This window comes from Lampris incognitus, chromosome 5, assembly GCF_029633865.1.
Source record: "Lampris incognitus isolate fLamInc1 chromosome 5, fLamInc1.hap2, whole genome shotgun sequence".
Taxonomy (NCBI): Eukaryota; Metazoa; Chordata; class Actinopteri; order Lampriformes; family Lampridae; genus Lampris; species Lampris incognitus.
The window spans coordinates 17303873-17321693 of record NC_079215.1 but is presented as its reverse complement, the minus strand read 5'-3'; the positions used below and the strand labels follow the sequence as shown (position 1 = coordinate 17321693).

At 45.9% G+C, this 17821-nt stretch overlaps 1 protein-coding gene across 1 annotated transcript in view; it reads left to right on the top strand.

The window, feature by feature from the left end:
* The window catches only part of gpr137bb (G protein-coupled receptor 137Bb), a 36341-nt gene that overhangs the window by 16016 nt on the left and 2504 nt on the right, over nt 1-17821 (top strand). Inside the window, exons 5-6 of the mRNA XM_056280413.1 lie at nt 13108-13236; nt 13918-14039. Coding sequence (XP_056136388.1) covers nt 13108-13236; nt 13918-14039 — 251 coding nt within the window. The remainder of the gene's footprint in view (nt 1-13107; nt 13237-13917; nt 14040-17821) is intronic.

The following is a 17821-nucleotide window of genomic DNA, read 5'->3' as shown; positions in this document are numbered from 1 at the left end:
TTCTCAAGAAGTTAGGAGTTAACGTCGGGACTGCTTATCATTCACGAGAAGGGGGATCCCGCATCACGGAGAGCATCGCTCAGACAATAAATTCAGAGTTAAGTGAAAAACTGAAAGCAGCTGAATTTTGGGGTGTGCTTTTCGATGGATCCAAAGATATAACAAAAACGGAGCAGGAAATTGTGTACATTGTTTCTGTGTCCCGCAACGGAGAATACAGCTCAGACTTCCTTGGATTAATTAATCTGGGGGCCAACCGAACAGCACAGGACATAGTGGATGGACTTGTGCAACCGTTTAATGATTGTGGTTTAGCGGAGTGGAAGACAAAGTTGGTGTCGGTATGCAGCGATGGAGCAGCTGTCAACATTGGAGTTTACAACAGGGTCGTTCCGAAATTATGTCAGATGGTGGATATCGGGGATTCCCTTGTGCATATTCTGTGCACCGCCCGCACACTGGAGAACTGCGCTAAATCAGCTGATCGTGCGGTCCCATACTGTGAGTCATTTAATAAATCTATCATCACTTTGCTAAGCTTTTACTTAAAGAAAGGGGGGTGCAAAACGAATTGCACAACTACAAAAGATATGTGAGGAGAAAGACATTCATTTTGTCAAACTAGGTAAGTTCCACAACATCAGATGGTCTGCATGGAGACAAGAGACTCTGTTTAAAATATGGAGAATGTTACCAGCCATTCAGGTCCAAGTGGCAACAAGTGATGACAGTAGCCTAAAACATCTCAGCACAAAGCGTTTTCGTTGTTTCCTAGCCAACATGCTTGATGTTAGGAACATTTTACAGTTCACCTCCCTCAGGTTCCAGAAAGACAATCTGACTATTGGTGAATACAAAGATGAGCTCATGGTTGCTATTGGACAGTTGACGCTACTGATGGACAGTGAGGGCAAGTACAGGGAGGAGACTGTGGCACATGCTGAAGCTGACAGGGATAACATTGATGTGTTGAAAGCTTTAATTCATGAATTTGAAAGCAGATATGAATCCCTCAAGTCATGCGATCACTTTTAGATTTTTGATCCTACAACTTGGCCAAACGAAATGAAAGACCTCCACAGTTTTGGCAACACAACACTTAGTAACATCCTTGAGAAATATGAGGCCAGCATGCCTGTTGACAAAGATTCAACTTTAAGAGAGTGGATGCGTTTAAAGCAAGCTGGAAAACGTTTGGCAGCCTCCTCTGTGCATGACCTAGTCAATGTAGTGAACACCAGCAACCCAGGCAGTTACTCCAACATTCAGAAAGTCCTTTTGCGGTCTCTTACACTGCCCTTGAGCAGTGCTGCATGTGAGAGGGGATTTTCACACCTGAATATAATAAAAAACAAATACAGATCCTGCCTGTCAAACTATCGCTTCTCATCTCTGATGCACATCCACTTATCTAAGTTCGCAACAGAAACCTTTGACCCAAAGCCAGCAGTAGACTTGTGGATGCAAATAGCTAATTGTAGGCTGAACCAGCGAGAAAGGAGCAGGCCTAGTACATCTGGTGTTTTTGAAATAGAGGAAGACAGTCTGGAGGGGAGTGATGATGATGACGATGATGTCCTGTAGGATAACAGAACTTTCAGTGCTTTAAATAGCAGTATCTGTTCTGAGTTTGATTTGGTTTTCAGTGTTTGAAAAAGCAGTCATTTGTATATTTAGTTTTCAGTGATTGAAGAGCAGTCATTTCATTTGAAAGTCACACGTATGGCACTTTAAAGAACAGACATTTTGTTGTAACCAACTGCTTTTATTCATTTTCAATTGAAATTAAAGTACATGTAATGTTATCCATGTATCCCCCATATTTTGTTCATTTTGTGAGGTGGGTGGGTCATGGAAAAATGTATTTAAAAAAAGGTGAGCACCAAGAAAGAACCTCAGGTGCTCCTTTGAGAAGCAGACCAAAAAAATTATGTGCACCCTGAATCTAGGAGAGGTGCCTGCATACAGTTTAACTGAACAATTTGTCTTCTTATACATGGTCTTGATAGCGGCACAAAAGTAAGGACCAAAACCAAATTTCTCCAAGGCCTGAAATATAAAGTTGTGTTCAACTGTGTCAAGTGCCTTGCAGAAATCTTGAAACAAAATAAAACTATCATCACTGCAAAGATCAGCATAGTCAATAAGGTCAAGAACAAGCCTGATGTTTTTAGATATATGTCTATGCTTCATAAAAACAATTTGGGTTTCATCGATAATGTGATCCAAAACAGCTTTTATTCTTTTGGCGAAAATCTGAGCCAGGATTTTGTAATCATTATTAAGAAGGCAGATTGGATGCCAGTTATTAATGTAAAGCGGAACTTTCCTAGGCTTTGGAATTAGGGTTAAAAATCCTTGAGGTAAAGTGGGAGCAAGGGTTTGATTTTCAATGCTTTCTATAAACACTATAAAGGAAGGGGGGTGTAATGTCCGTAGACGCCTTGTCTTACTGACATAAGAATAATTCAAGAACGAGCCGACTTCGTAGGTTCTTAACTGTGTAGCTTTTACTAGCGTTCATCCGACATACAACCTTCATAACATGCCCGTCTCACTTTCTGTATACGTCACACGCACTGCACGTACACCCGTGAGTAGGTCAAGTTAAACACGTGACCTTTCATTCATTACATCTCCCCCTCTAAGATGATTTTCTAACCTGTATATCACCCCCCTTTTCACAAAAAAAATAAAAAATCCCCCACAATACACAAGTCCATACGCCTCACAAATCCAGCCGGATTGCAGGCTTGCTCACCCTGCCAGAGCGAGTAACATATGGTGTGGAAGTTGGCATTTCTGCTGCTCGGGACTCATCCGTGTTTCCACTCTCCCCTGGAGTGACATGGACAGGATCCCTGCTGACAAAGGTGAGTGTTTTAGGTGTGGCCAACAGGTGGCGCCTGTTCCTTCTGTAATGTTCACCTTGAGCTGTCTCCACTATGTAGGATCTGGGAGTGGAGCTCTGACTGTGAACAACTGCTGGCATTGTCCATGTTTTCTGTCCATCAAGTTTGGTGAGTACTGCGTCACCCGAGTTCAGTGGGCGCAGTGTCCGCACGCCGTTCCTGCGGTTGTAGTAGAAAGCCTGCCTCGATTTGGCTGCGGCGTCAGCGGTTTTGATCAGTTCCTCTTTAGGCCAGGCCGGTTTCAGGTTATGCTGCAATGTGGGTAAGGTGGTTCTGAGTCTCCTACCCATGAGCAATTCCGCTGGACTGGCTCCAGTGGAAGAAGAGGGTGTAGCTCTGTATGTCAACAGGGCGAGGAGGGGGTCTTCCTGCCTTAATATGCTTTTGGCTATCTGAACAGCCCTCTCTGCCTGTCCATTACTCTGGGGGTAGTGTGGGCTTGAAGTCACATGGATGAAATCATAATCCTCACTGAACCTCCTCATCTCTTCTGAAACTAGCTGTGGCCCATTATCACTAACTACAATTTCAGGAATACCAAAACGTGCAAATGTAGCCTTCAGCCTAGCTACAACCTGACTGCTAGTAGTTGTTGGTAGATTTAGGATCTCCAAAAACCTGGAATAATAGTCAGACACTATCAAGTAGTTTTGCTTTTTGTACTCACACAGGTCTATGCCAACTTTCTGCCATGGTCTGGATGGGAGCTCACTTGACATTAAAGGCTCTTTTCTCTGTGTGTTCTTGTGTTCTCTGCAGAATTGACATTGCTGTATCTTTGTTGTAATGTGCTCTGTCATTTTGGGCCACCACACTGACTGGCTAGCTCTCTCTCTGCACTTAACTATCCCCTGGTGCCCGTCGTGTATTCTGTCTAAGATCACCTCCCTCATCTCTGTGGGAATGACGATACGACTGCCTCTGATGACTAAACCATCTACCTCAGATAACTCCCCTCTCACCTGATAAAAGTCTCTGACTGTCTCCGGCACTTTATCGACATACTCAGGCCAGCCATGTCTGATGAAGCCCAACACTGTCTGGAGCTGCAGATCCCCATCCGTGCTCTGTTTTATCTCCTGCATCCTTTGAGGTGTGGCAGGCACCTCGCACACGATGGCATCAATGTGCGCTGCAACATCATCATGAGAAGCACCATCTCCGTAGCGCTGCTCTGGGCCTCTGGAGAGTGCATCAGCCACAGCTAAAGTTTTGCCTGGTGCGTATTCAGCCACTGCATTTAAACGCATCAGCCTCATTAACAGTCTCTGGCACCTAATGGGCACATTATCCAAGTCTTTGCTGTTCATGAGAGGCACTAGTGGTTTATGATCGGTGACAAGTCTGAAATTGTCAAGCCCAAACAAGTACTTCTCGAACCTTTCACATGCCCAGACGCTGGCTAAGCACTCTTTCTCGATCTGTGCGTACCTTGTCTCTGCGTCACTCAAACGTCGGGAGCAGTAGGCCACGGGCTTCCAGTGTTCCCCGTGCTGCTGGAGCAGAACGCCTCCCAGCCCGTAGCTGCTGGCATCTGCTGACACCACCGTAGCCTTAGTGACGTCATAAAAGGTGAGTACCGGGGCGGTGGCGAGTGCTGCTTTAAGGTCTTGGAATGCTGTGTTCTGTGCAGGTCCCCACAGCCACTCTGTCGTTGCTTTAAGCAGTCCATAAAGCGGCTTACCTACAGTGGACAGCTCTGGGACGTATTTTGCCAAATAGTTCACCATCCCGAGGAACCTCTTGAGTTCCGTCACGTTCTGGGGCTGAGGAAAGTTCTCTATTCCGGCCACTTTGTCCGGGTCAGGTCTGATGCCTGCCTCGTTGATGATATGACCAAGGAAGCGGACTTGTTTCTGTTTGAACTTGCATTTCGCTTGGTTCAGTTTGAGACCTGCTGTTTCAATGACCCCCAGCGCCTCTGCTAGGCGCCGGTCATGGATTTCCTCAGTCTCTCCATGTATAAGGATGTCATCCATGTACACCTCTGTGCCCTCTAGCCCGGTCAGAGTTTCCGCCATCTTTCTCTGGAAAATCTCTGGAGCACTCGTTATACCAAATGGAAGGCGGCAGAAAGCATACCTCCCAAATGGGGTGATGAAAGTGGTGAGCCCCCTGCTGTCTTCATGCAAGGGGATCTGGTAAAACCCACTTGCTGCATCCAACGTTGTGAAGAACTTTGACCCTGCGAGCCTTGGCATTATTTCCTCCATAGTGGGCAGCACGTATTTCTCACGTTTCACCGCTCGATTCAGCCTCCTGAGGTCAGCGCAGCAGCGAACCTCTTTCTTGTTCGGTTTCAGCACCGGCACCATAGCGGCGCACCATTCTGTGGGCTGAGTCACTTTTTCAATAATGCCCTCATTTTCCATGCGCTGCAGTTCTTTCTTAACCAGTGGTACAAGTGGCAGCGGTATCCGTCTGGCTGTATGCACCGCGTATGGCTGGGCACCCTCCACCAGAGCTATTTTCACTGGGTCTGTTTTCAGCAGTCCACTTGAACCGAAAACTCCACTGACCTCATTCATCCGCTTCACTAGACCCATCTCCACTGCCTCTGGACGACTCCGCAGACAGCTGCCTCTCCCCTTGATCACATACACTGGAAAGGAGTATTGTTTCTCCTTGTAGTTGGTTGTGGCTTGAAACTGTCCTATGCAGCTGATGTTTCCACCTGGGCTTATGAAGCATGTGTCAGGAGGTCCCAGTTTTATGTTTGGCTTCAGCTTTTTAAATGTCCCTTGGTTGATGACAGTAGCGTCAGCCCCCGTGTCAATTTTAAAGGTTATTGGTACATCACTTATTGTTAAACTAACAGTCCAATCTTCCTGACTGCTCTCTTTGCCAACTTCTCCCAGAAAGTACAGCTGTTTAACCTCTTCAGTGACTTCTCTCACCGCTTTAGAGTGACATACACGCTCCCAATGTCCCTTTTTATGACACTTGTTGCACTTACTGTTCGTTGCAGGACACTTCCGCTCATCGGTGTGCTGCGTCTTGCCGCACCTCCCGCATTCATCTACTTTGTTGGTTGCAGGTCTGCTGCCACCATGACGCTGTCCGCCCTTTTTGTTTTGGCGTTCGTCCCGCCATCGGACAACATTGACGTTAGCCAGCTGGGCCTCTGGTTGGTTAGCTTGGAGGCTGAGCTGCTTTGTTATTGCCTCCGCCTGGCGCACTTGTTCAATGACTTTCACCAGAGTAAGGTCCGCTGTGAGCTGGAACTGACGGGAGAGCACCTTGTCTTTTGTGCCCACTACCAGACGATCTCTGATATGTTCATCCCTCTTGTCCCCAAACTCACAGTGTTCAGACAGCTCATACAATGTCCGGATGTACATCTCCGCTGTCTCTCCTGGCTGCTGGCTACGTTGATAGAAGCACGCCCTCTCATGTATGATGTTACGGCGGGGAATAAAGTAGTCATCGAACTTTTTCAGTACGATATCATAGTCCACTTTATCACCCTCCGCCGCGAAGTCAAACGAGCTGAATATCTTTTCAGCCTCGCTGCCCATTGCATAAATCAGCGAACTCACTTGAATCTCCCCGTCGTCTTTATCCAGCTTTGTCGCGAGCCTGAAGCGCGAAAACCGTTGTTTCCACTCCGGCCATTCAACGGGGCAGTCAAACTTGAATTCACTCGGCGGATAAAACTTCGGCATGACCGCTCGTGTTCAGATACACAGACTATTCTGACACCATGTAATGTCCGTAGACGCCTTGTCTTACTGACATAAGAATAATTCAAGAACGAGCCGACTTCGTAGGTTCTTAACTGTGTAGCTTTTACTAGCGTTCATCCGACATACAACCTTCATAACATGCCCGTCTCACTTTCTGTATACGTCACACGCACTGCACGTACACCCGTGAGTAGGTCAAGTTAAACACGTGACCTTTCATTCATTACAGGGGGCTAGTTGCTCTACAAAAGCAATATAAAATTCAGATGTTAAGCCATCAGCCCCTGGAGATTTGTTGAGTTTTAGGTGATGAATGGCAAACAGGACTTCATCTGATTTTACTGGACTATCACAAAACATTTTTTGGTCATTCTCAATTGACTTTGTTTTGTTGAGATATCCTAGAAAATTGTTAGCTGCTACCTCATTATATTGTGATTCATACAAATTTCTATAAAATGTGGAACAGTAATTAGCTACCTTATGGGAATCATCAGTAATTACTCAATTGATACTGAGTTTTTGAACAGAATTGTTTTTACTAAGAGATCTTTCTAATTGGAGGAAATAGGCAGTGTTTTGCTCCCCTTCCTCAAACCATTTTCTCCTTGACCTCACAAAAGCGCCCTCCGCTTTCAATCTGTATATTTCATTTAATTTATTTCGTTGTAAAATTAAATCCTGTATGTTATTTTCTGATAAATTTTCAGGCATAATTTGAGTAAGAGCAATTATTCTAGTAATTACGTTTGTTTCTTCAATTTTTTCTAGATGTAGCCAAAAAGGACCCATACTCTTATATATTTTGTCACCTCAAATTTAAAAAGCTCCCAATTTCTGCAAAAGCATTTATCAATTAAGGCCTTGTTCCAGAAACAACTTATCAAAGATTGGATTTTCTTAATCACTAAATCATGTTTGAAAACAAGAGTTATTAAGTTTCCAATAAGAGCCTCTAAATGTATGAATAGTGTTGGACCTAAGAGACTTAGAGTGACACAGCTCTACGGACTGTTAGTGGAGTTGTTGTTATGCTAGCAGTAATGTTATTCCCTTTTAAACAATCAGAAACTAACCAATAATCTATGCGTGACATAGAAGTGCAGTCATTATTATTCCATGTATAAAGTTTAATGTTTGGATTTCCCCCCTGCCATATATCTACCAAACGGAACTTTTGCATGAATAGCATCAGATCAGAAGCTGAAGAAGTGTTTGCACTTGGAGGCCACCTATCTAAAGAACCATCTAAAGCTGCCTATCATACGGAAGTTTAGCTCTTGTAAAGCAGTCATTACTGGCCGACATAAAACGCACCACTACGCGTCACTTCCGGTTCGCCAGTGGAGGCGTGTCGACCCAGACACCCGATTTAAAACTCCAGTATAAATACAGAAAGATTTACCAGGCGGTAATAGGCTTAGTAATCATTGCGTAAACTTGTTTAGCAAGGGCTTGAATGTCATTCATTTATATGTAAAGGTCCCGCATTCTAGCTTTAACTTGTAAGATGCTAAAATTAATTTTTCATGAAGTGCGTGTTCTCTGTGCAATAGACGTGTTCCCTTATTTACATGCGCCAAATGTGCGTGCGCAGATTGTGAGGCAAAAAGAGGCCACGAGTCCTGTGTTTGTAAACATTACTGCGCCAGTAGTGGTTGTGGTTGCTATAGTTACCAAGCCTCCCTTCCGGTCTGCCTGCGTTGCAGTCTGGGTTGTTCTTCCTGTTTCAACTAAATGGCCACTGCTGCACGTTACCATCTGCATTGTGTGATTCATTGATATCGTCTCTCATTACTGGCGTGGTGGCAGCGCTTACCAGACTTACGTCCCGAGGACTGATATCTACCGAACCAATCACGGTAGCCCTTCCAGGGGAATCACAGGGTAGTTACGTCTACCACCAGACGCAGCTGGGCTAGCTCAGACACAGTTGTGCTAGCTAAGTGGGCAGCATGGTGACACATGGAGTACCGAAGCAGTGGTGTTTAACAAAGACCGAGACGGTGAACTCTTTTGAGAACTGGCGTCAGAACCTGCTTTATATACCGTCGCTCGACGCCGGGTTTGCCTCCTTCCTGCTCGATGGCGTGGAGTGGGAGAAGACGTCTAAAACGTCCCCTGTCCGGGGATTCACAGATGACGGGGAAGATATTCCCGCGCCCCGACGTCGCAATAAAGAACAGAAGGTAACCATGTTAGAGCTAATGTTGGGACAGATAGCCAATTATTGTCCTGTAATCTCTCGTCACAGCATAGTCAGGCACTCCACATCTATTGACAGCATATGGCAAGCTATTCGCCTACATTACGGCTTTCAGTGCACCGGGGCTGTGTCTGAACTCCCCAAGTCAAAGCAATCCATCCCTGTCCAGACAAGGAGGTCATATCCCCTTTGTAAATGTGCTGGCAGGCCTGATAATCACTTCCTCAGCAGATGTTCCTTTCTGCCCCCCCAAGATAAAATATACATGGCAAAGTCGCGTCAGGTTTTGGGAGAGCAGGTCGAGACTGATGATGAGGTAGAGGAATGCGTTAGTGGGGAGCCAGCGCCATCTAGTAGGGTGAAACGTGTCAAACAGTCCTCTTACCTCGATGCCTTCCATGAACACTGCCCTGTGCGTCTCACCGTTGATAGTGGGGTAACAGGTAACATGATGAGGGCCTCATGCGCGACCAGGCTGGGCGTCACTGTCACAGGAAGTACGCAGTCCGCATTCCAAGCAGCTGGCTCGTACCTTTTGAAAGTATTGGGAGAGACACGGACACACTTCCAGAGAGATGACCATGACCTATATTTTGAGGCCCTCGTCGTTGAGAATCTCGACTCTGACATCCTGGCTGGAATTCCCTTTATGGAAAAGAACGTCGTCTCCGTCAGACCAGCCAAACACTACATCTGCTTGGGCGAGGATATATACCACTACGGCACCCTCCAAACACCGATGGACAGGCATGCCGTACGGCGCGCGCACGTGCTCTGCGCTCCGGATAAATCTACTGTGTGGCCAGGGGAGTACATCGAGCTCGAGCTGCCTCCTGAGCTGTGCAATGTGGACAGTGAGCTGGCTGTTGAACCACACGTCGATGTCTCATGTGACCAGTCTGACACAGAGCAGTGGCCTGCCCCAACTTTGCTACAGGGTGTGTCCGGGAAGATCCGTGTTCCAAATCTCACTCGCGAGTTGCGGCTGGTCCAGAAAAGCCACCACCTATGCCGTGTCTGCGCTACGTATGTCCCGTCACTCAGTGACGCCGCCATGCCAGCTGATCCCCCCAAACTGGCCCCGACGACCATGTCAGCCTTGTCCTCTGACCTTGTTGCTCTGGACCCAGATAACATCATGCCTGCTGACATCAGAGATGAGTTCTGCGCCCTGCATAGAGAGTTTGATGTAGGGTTTGATCCCCACTTTGAAGGATATAACGACGCTGTGGGTCCATTCCAGGCCAGGGTGAACATGGGACCTGTCCTACCTCTGCCCTTCACCAACAGGTCGACCTGGCTTGCCATACAGGCAGGATGCTCTGACCTCAGACGGACCCGCGCTCACCTCCGTCAGGGTACGCGTCCATCCAAGAAGCTGACTAACATTCTTGAACGTCACCACAGTGGCTAAGGACGGCCTCCTAGTTGTTCACCGGCACACACCCCTCGCAGCCTCAACGGACTGCATCGTTGTGCCTCGCTCTGTCTTCGATGGCCTACTGACCTCTCTCCATATCAAGCTCGATCACCCCACCGGCACCCAGTTGAAGACAGGTGTGCAACGCTACTTCTACGCGTTGGATATGGACTCTGCTGTGCAACATGTCTCCAGCGGCTGCCACCAGCCTCCCGCCATTCGACCTGGTGAACTGGTGTACTGGTATGGTGACCGGAATAAGTCAAAGGCCCGTGACAGGTACCTCGTCACAAGCGTGGATGGTTCATGGTGCAGTATCCAGACGTTCACGGGGTCTCAACTCCGTCGCACCTCCTACAGGGTCAGGCTGGGTGACTGCTACAAAGTGGAAGGTCCCTCTACAGCCTCTGAACCCCTCGCGGACGATTTCGCGTCGGATGAGGACTTGGACAACTCTGCCCCGCACTGCCCTGGCATACCGCCAGCCATTGCCGAGCCCCCACCTGCACCTTGCCTGCCTTGTGATAACGATATGAGGCTGGGGGATGAGACTGTTCCTCCCATCGAGGTCGAGCCTGGGGGGAGCTCCCCTGGCGAGTGTGTGCCTGCTCTTGCACCTGATGCTGCACCTCAACGCTCGGAGTGTCGCCGGCGCTTGCCGCGGCATTTAGAGGACTTTGAACTTTAGGCCAGTTGTTTGTGTGTACTGGTGATAATGTTTTGTCTTACCTTACAAGTCTAGTTATATAGCCTGAGCTGTGATGTTTCCTGGTGTTCTGTGGTGTTATTGTTGTACTGTGTGAAGTGGGGGTCTTTCTTTTGGAAAAAAAGGGGTGATGCCAGTAGTGGTTGTGGTTGCTATAGTTACCAAGCCTCCATTCCGGTCTGCCTGCGCTGCAGTCTGGGTTGTTCTTCCTGTTTCAACTAAGTGGCCGCTGCCGCACGTTACCATCTGCGTTGTGTGATTCATTGATATCGTCTCTCATTACAGGCGCTGTGTTAATTTCGAAGAGATCATCACGGAGAACTTGATTTAAAACGAAACGCCTCACAGTTGTTGCGCTGTCGGTTGTACAAATCGTAAAGATGGTTAAAAACAAGCATCTGCATTTTTATCCCGTGCCGAAAGGGAAAACTCCAATCGAAAAACGAAGAAGACAGGCGTGGATTCATGCGATCCGTCGAGGGAATTGGAAGATGTGGTCAGAATAGCAAATGTCAAATACTCAGATTTGCGGAGACCGGAGAGCATTTCATATTAACTGGTATGTATCATTGTGATTGAACAAACGTAAAGTAAAGTAACAGCTCTAAATGTGATACTGTCCTAGTAGAGCAACTGCCAAACCAAAGTTTGAGTTGTTAATGCCCAGCCTTCCTCACGTTTGACAACGATTTCATCAGCTTTCTTGTGTCATGATGTTTGAGGTCATAATTTGACTCCAGTCTCGATCTAATAACCGTACAAACAATTCAACTTTTGTTGAATACAAACAATTCAACCGTACAAACATTTAAACTACGAGGGCTTACCTTTGATTTGATGAAGTAACACCCGTTTTCCTTCTATAACGGATGGTAAAAGCAGTCTTGGACATTTCCACCAACAAAGTAATCATATGCTTCTAAAGACTTGTATGCCTTCATTGATTCTTTCGTAAATATACTTGGTGTGTCTATGAGGTCCTCAGTCACATCCCTCCAACCGGTGTTTGGCAACTTCGTGATGTCACTTGTCCACTGAGCTTCAGCAAGCATAATCGGATCGGGAAGTTTTTCTCCAGTGCTTGGCGCAAGTTTCGACTCATACTGCTTTCTGTCTTCCTTGCTTAGACCTTCAACATATCGTAGTGAATTCAGGGGGCAGTCCGGGAACCGCCACAACCGGGACGCGAACCCGTGTTTCCCACACCGCAAGCAACAATGTTAACCAGTCGACTAAAGGGTCCGACCCGTTAGTCAAGGACCAACGTGTCTACTTATCCATGCACTTTACATTACCCCCCTCCTTCGGGAAGCGCGATGCGCTTCAGCATATCAGCTCCCGCACGCCTCTGGGCGCACACGCTTCTGATGACCTCACGGTCTCACCATCCCACTTCTGACACCAATGTAGCAAAATCAGGGGGCAGTCCGGGACCGCCACAGCCGAGACGCGAACCCGTGGCTCCCACACCGCAAGCGACAACGTTAACCAGTTGACTAAAGGGTCCGACCCGTTAGTCAAGGACCAACGTGTCTACTTATCCATGCACATTACAATATTCTGAGATTTCCATTTTCTCAAATTGTTAACTTTTCTCCGCTTTCATCGGTGAGTTTCATAGGTACGCACGTTGTTTCTCAGCCATGTTTTGCCACACATTCTGCACGCGCATCTTGTTTACAATGCGGCTTTTACGTCACGTGATAAGGGGTCTATACTAGATATACAAATACTGTACAGCCCTGCTACATGTAGATATGACTAATTTGTGATTGTTAGTTCTTACAGTTTTGCAATGTGTACAGAACGATATGAATCATTACCTAAATCCTTCCATAATTGCTATTAAGACATTTTTACAACTCGATATTCTTTGTTGTCTCGTTCTTTTCCTAACTTAAAACTTGTTTATGTCCTGATGTCTTGTAATCGGAATCCCACCAAGACAAAGTCAGATTGTGTGCAGACTTACTTGGCTATGAATAACCTTGAACTAAATATTATTATTATTGTTGCCCTGTGATGGACTGGCAGCCTGTCCAGGGTGTCTCCCCACCTGCCGCCCAATGACTGCTGGGATAGGCTTCAGCATCCCCGCCACCCTGAGAGCAGGATAAGCGGTTTGGATAATGGAATGGATGGATGTTATCCACATATTGTATTTCTCTATATTTCAGGCTGACTTGCGGTCATCGTTGGGAGATGCGGGCTACATCGTATTTGGCGTAATTCTGTTTGTCTGGGAACTCCTGCCGACCTCCCTGGTTGTTTTCTTCTTCAGGGTCCGTCGACCACCGCAGGACAGGGTCAGTTTCTGTGTGTGTCTGTGTGTTTCTGTTGAGAGACTAGGCCTTGACCACTGACCTCTTTATAGTTAGGAGTAGAAGCGCTGATTTAGAAATTCACTGTTTTGCACTCACTTCAAGTCTCTGCCAAGTGTCAGTCAGTTAAATGGCTGTTTAGTATTTGTTTAGAGTTTCTTTTTACAAGGGGTCCGCGGTGGTGTAGCGGTCTAAGCATCGGCTTTGTGTCGATGCAGTTGCCCACTGGGGACTGGGGTTCGCGCCTCAGTCTCGTCAGATCCGAATATGGCCGGACTCGATGAAGCAGCTCGGCAACGCTGTCTTCGGGAGGGGGACGGAGTCGGCTTGTATTCGTCACATGAATGCGTCTCTGTGTGTGTGGGGAAAAAGCAGTGGTTCGGCCTGGATTCACCTTGTCACGGAAGTGGTGAGGCGTCTCCTTCGAGACTGCCGGCCGGAGAGATGCAGCTGGCGAACGCATGCAGTACGAGGGTGGGTGTTTGAATTAAAATAGGGAGCAATTGGCTACTAAATTGGGGGGGGGGGGGAATCAGAAATAAATTTGAGGAAAAAAAGAGTTTATTTTTATGAGCAAATTCTAATTCAGATCCTGTGAACCAATTAATTTATAGAGCTGAGTTCTATTGAACATGACGAGGAGATATTTCTGGTGTGCCTCCACAGAGTGCATCTGGCATACCAAACCACGTTCTGTCCTCCAGGGGTTATTTCTTTGACAACCCACGTCGATATGACAGCGACGACGACCTGGCCTGGAGCATTCCTCCACAGAACACAACTGCCAGGTACTAACACAGCAATGACAATCCTCAATCTGTAGAAGCTAGATAGGGTCTAGCCAAGGATTCAGTTGGATAACAAAAAGGTGGGCCCATACAGAAAAATTGATGGTCCGATCACAGCTTTGGGGACTAATCCAAGGGGTGACATAGCAGAATTGTAAATAACAACAGCAGTTGTGGATAGTGGATGTATTTGTGTCAAGGAAGCTGAGTCACACAAAAGACACAGGGTGCAAGGAGAAACAAAATTGATTGGATGTTTCGCTATGCAACGTAAGATTTATGACTTTGCCTCAGCCGGCATCATTTATATTTTTGCAGTGCTGCTATAAATTACACAGCCCCCTTAGATCAGTCTCCAAAGGTATAACAAGATCACCTTTCGATTTCAAGACAACCAAGAAGTAGTGAGAATGTCACAAGACAATTTCAAGACAACCAACAAGTAGTGAGAATGTTGGAGGGGACCAATTTAATTTTGACTTCAAGGAACCTGGCTGCCCCGACATGAAGGGGTGATGCAGCAGGTGTGTCAATGCAGATCCTTTGGTGCTGTAAAAATTTGGTATCCATTGTGGCTTGAAGTTGGCTCAACCACATCTAAGCTCAGGTGCAGGTACAATGAGCTATTTACTTGCAGCAGTCTGGGTGAGGATACATACCTGTCTCCACTCAGGCTAAGAGCCTTGGTGTTATCCTAGATAGTACCCCCTGCTTTTCCAGTCATATAAACAATGCCTCCCAGATTGCCTTTTTCCATCTGTGAAACATCTTCAGACTACACTCTGTTTTAACACAACACTCCACAGAAGTCTTAGTCAATGCTTTGGTCACATCACACATTGACTACTGCAATGCAATCCTGGCAGGCATCCCCAACAAACTTATTCACTGACTTCAACTCATTCAGAATTCAAAGTCCACTGACAATGTCTCTCCCCTACCAGCCATCAACCTCAGCACAATGGATGGTAGTTTCACAATGGATGGTAGTTTCATGACTTCAAGGAACCTGGCTGCACCAACATGACGGGGTGATGCAGCAGGAGGTGTGTCAATGCAGATCCTTTGGTGCTGTACAAATTTGGTATCCATTGTGGCTTGAAGTTGGCTCAACCACATCTAAGCTCAGGTGCAGGTACAATGAGCTATTTACCTGCAGCAGCCTGGGTGAGGATACATGGGAACATCTGTTTGAATATGTTTTGATGGATGTTTGTCTATGCATTTCACCCCACTGAATTATTAAACATAAAGTATGAAACCACAGCAACAACTAACTGCATGCAACTAACTGCATGTAGGCCTACATGATGGGGTATCTACTAAAAATGGGCGGAATATTTAACACAGGCACAGCATTGTTAATCTAAATATGACTGGTGCTATATAAACACGTTTTGTGTGAGTGTCCCTTCAGCTGCTCCAAGTACATTCAGGAACTCTGCTTTATTATAAAACTCCTGTTTGGTAGGTTTGAGAACATCATGATCATTTGGGAACCCTATCACATAAATGCATTAAAAACGTATTTAAAATCTATGTAATGACAGTATTTATTTTATGAAAGACATTACATGTAATCATAAATCAATTATATCGTAAAAACACGTCATAAAATGTTGGTGAGGCCAAAGTAACCTGATTGGCGAAACACACATTCCAACTTTGTAGACATTTCCCATAATGCATGGCTATCTTTGTCTTTTTGGGATGGAAAGTGAAATTCCACACCACCCAGTAAAGAACAATCTTCATTAATTTCTATGTTGACCAGTTTTGGGGAAATAATCAAAAATCCCAAAAATCCATACCACCGTAGTTATTGAAATCACAGGGTTTTGAGGCTATACACAGCAACCTGCAGCATGCCATACAGTCTTTTCCAAGTGACTGACTGTTTACATCCCACACTTCCCTCCCGGAACCTCCATTTCCACCTACAGTGGCACCCCACATTACTGTTTTGTCTGATAGCTCCCCCCACTGGCTTCATGTCTCACCAGGAGTTTTCCCCATACAGGCTATTATTAGGCACTGGGCCTCTTATCTACATGACATATTACAGCGTGACTGGCATGTCGACCACAGTGTGCTAACTCCACTAGTTAAATCAGCTGTTTATTTGCGCATGACCTGTCATAAGTTTGCCCTCTACAATATCCGATCTGTTACCAACAAAGCCCCTCTGGTCAATGAAATCACTGCCAAGCACAAACTGGACCAGCGGTGGCTAACCATGTGCCATGGAGAGCCCTGTGTATGCAAGTCTTCATTCCAACCCGACTCCACACCAGGTAATTTCACTGATACATTCTTCCTCTTTGGTTGAAGGGTTGCTAATCAGTGAAATCACCTGGTGTGGAGTCCAGCTGGAATGAAACCCTGCATATACATGGCTCTCCATGGCACATGGTTAGCCACCCCTGACCCGGACTATTTGTCTCACAGAAACCTGGCAGTCACAGAATAACTTTCTACAGCTAAATTAAGCAACTCCACCAGGATTTATTTACATATGCAAACCTCTGTCTTTGGGCAGAAGAGGAAGCCTTGCACTGATTTATTGTGATAGTATAAAACTAATGCTACTCTCTCTAACACCCATCATTATTGCTGCTCTGTACAGACCACCTAAGGCAGGGGTGGGCAATCTTATTCCAAAAGGGCCAGTGTGGATGAAGGTTTTTGTTCCGACCAAGCAATTACACACCTGTGTCTCCTAATCAAGTTCCTCAGCAAAGACTCTACTAGTTGAATAGTGGGATCAGGTGTGCAACTGCTTGGTTGGAACAAAAACCTTCACCCACACTGGTCCTTTCTGGATAAGATTGCCCACCCCTGACCTAAGGCATCAAATATTTTTATCACTGAACTCTCAACAGTTTTAACCACCCTCAGTGCAATGTCTCTGAATATAATTATAATGGGGGATTTAAATGTTGATTTTGATAACACTGACAATTATGTTCACTAAAGATTTTAAAGCAATGTTAGTTGCTTTGATTTAATGCAACATGTTGCCTTTACAACCCACACCAAGGGTCATATCCTTGACTTAGTTTGCTGTTCCGAAATCGCACCATATAACATCACCTCTGTTGAACTACCCATCTCTGACCATAAAGCTGTGTTATTCAGCACCAACCTACTGCTCAGTAAATCAAGGGTGCATCGTACCATATCATACTGCAACATTAGATATATATGTTAATCCAGATTATCTCAGCAGTTTAGTTACCTCAAACCCCATTCCTGCTCCCACCTCCTCCCTCCCTGAGCTTATGGACTACTCTTATGCACTTGATACTTTAGCCCCCCTGAAAACACGGGTTTTCTCATTTGCCCATACTGCTCCCAGGTACAAACCTGAAATACGTCAGCTCAAGTCTATAGGTTGGCGCCTTGAGAGGCTTTGCATCAAGACTGGACTTGCTGTTCACAAATATGTGTATTACATGTATTACAAAAATGCTCTTTCAACAGCTAAACATCCTATTATGCAAATATCATCAGTACAGTTGAAGGGAATACTGGAACTCTCTTCTCCAGTTAAAAGTTTACTAAATCCACCTGAAATTAATATGAACAGTAATCTTTCTAATGAACTCTGCTTTTTGAAGTTTTTCAGCTCCAAAAATAGTACCATTCATGAGCAGCTAGCCTCTGCTAACATCATGCAGACTGACTTACAATCAGCAAGTGACATGAAACTGTCCCCATCCACTGTCCTATGTGACTTCAGTCTTCCAACTAAAAATCAAATTTCTGAACTTATTACCAAG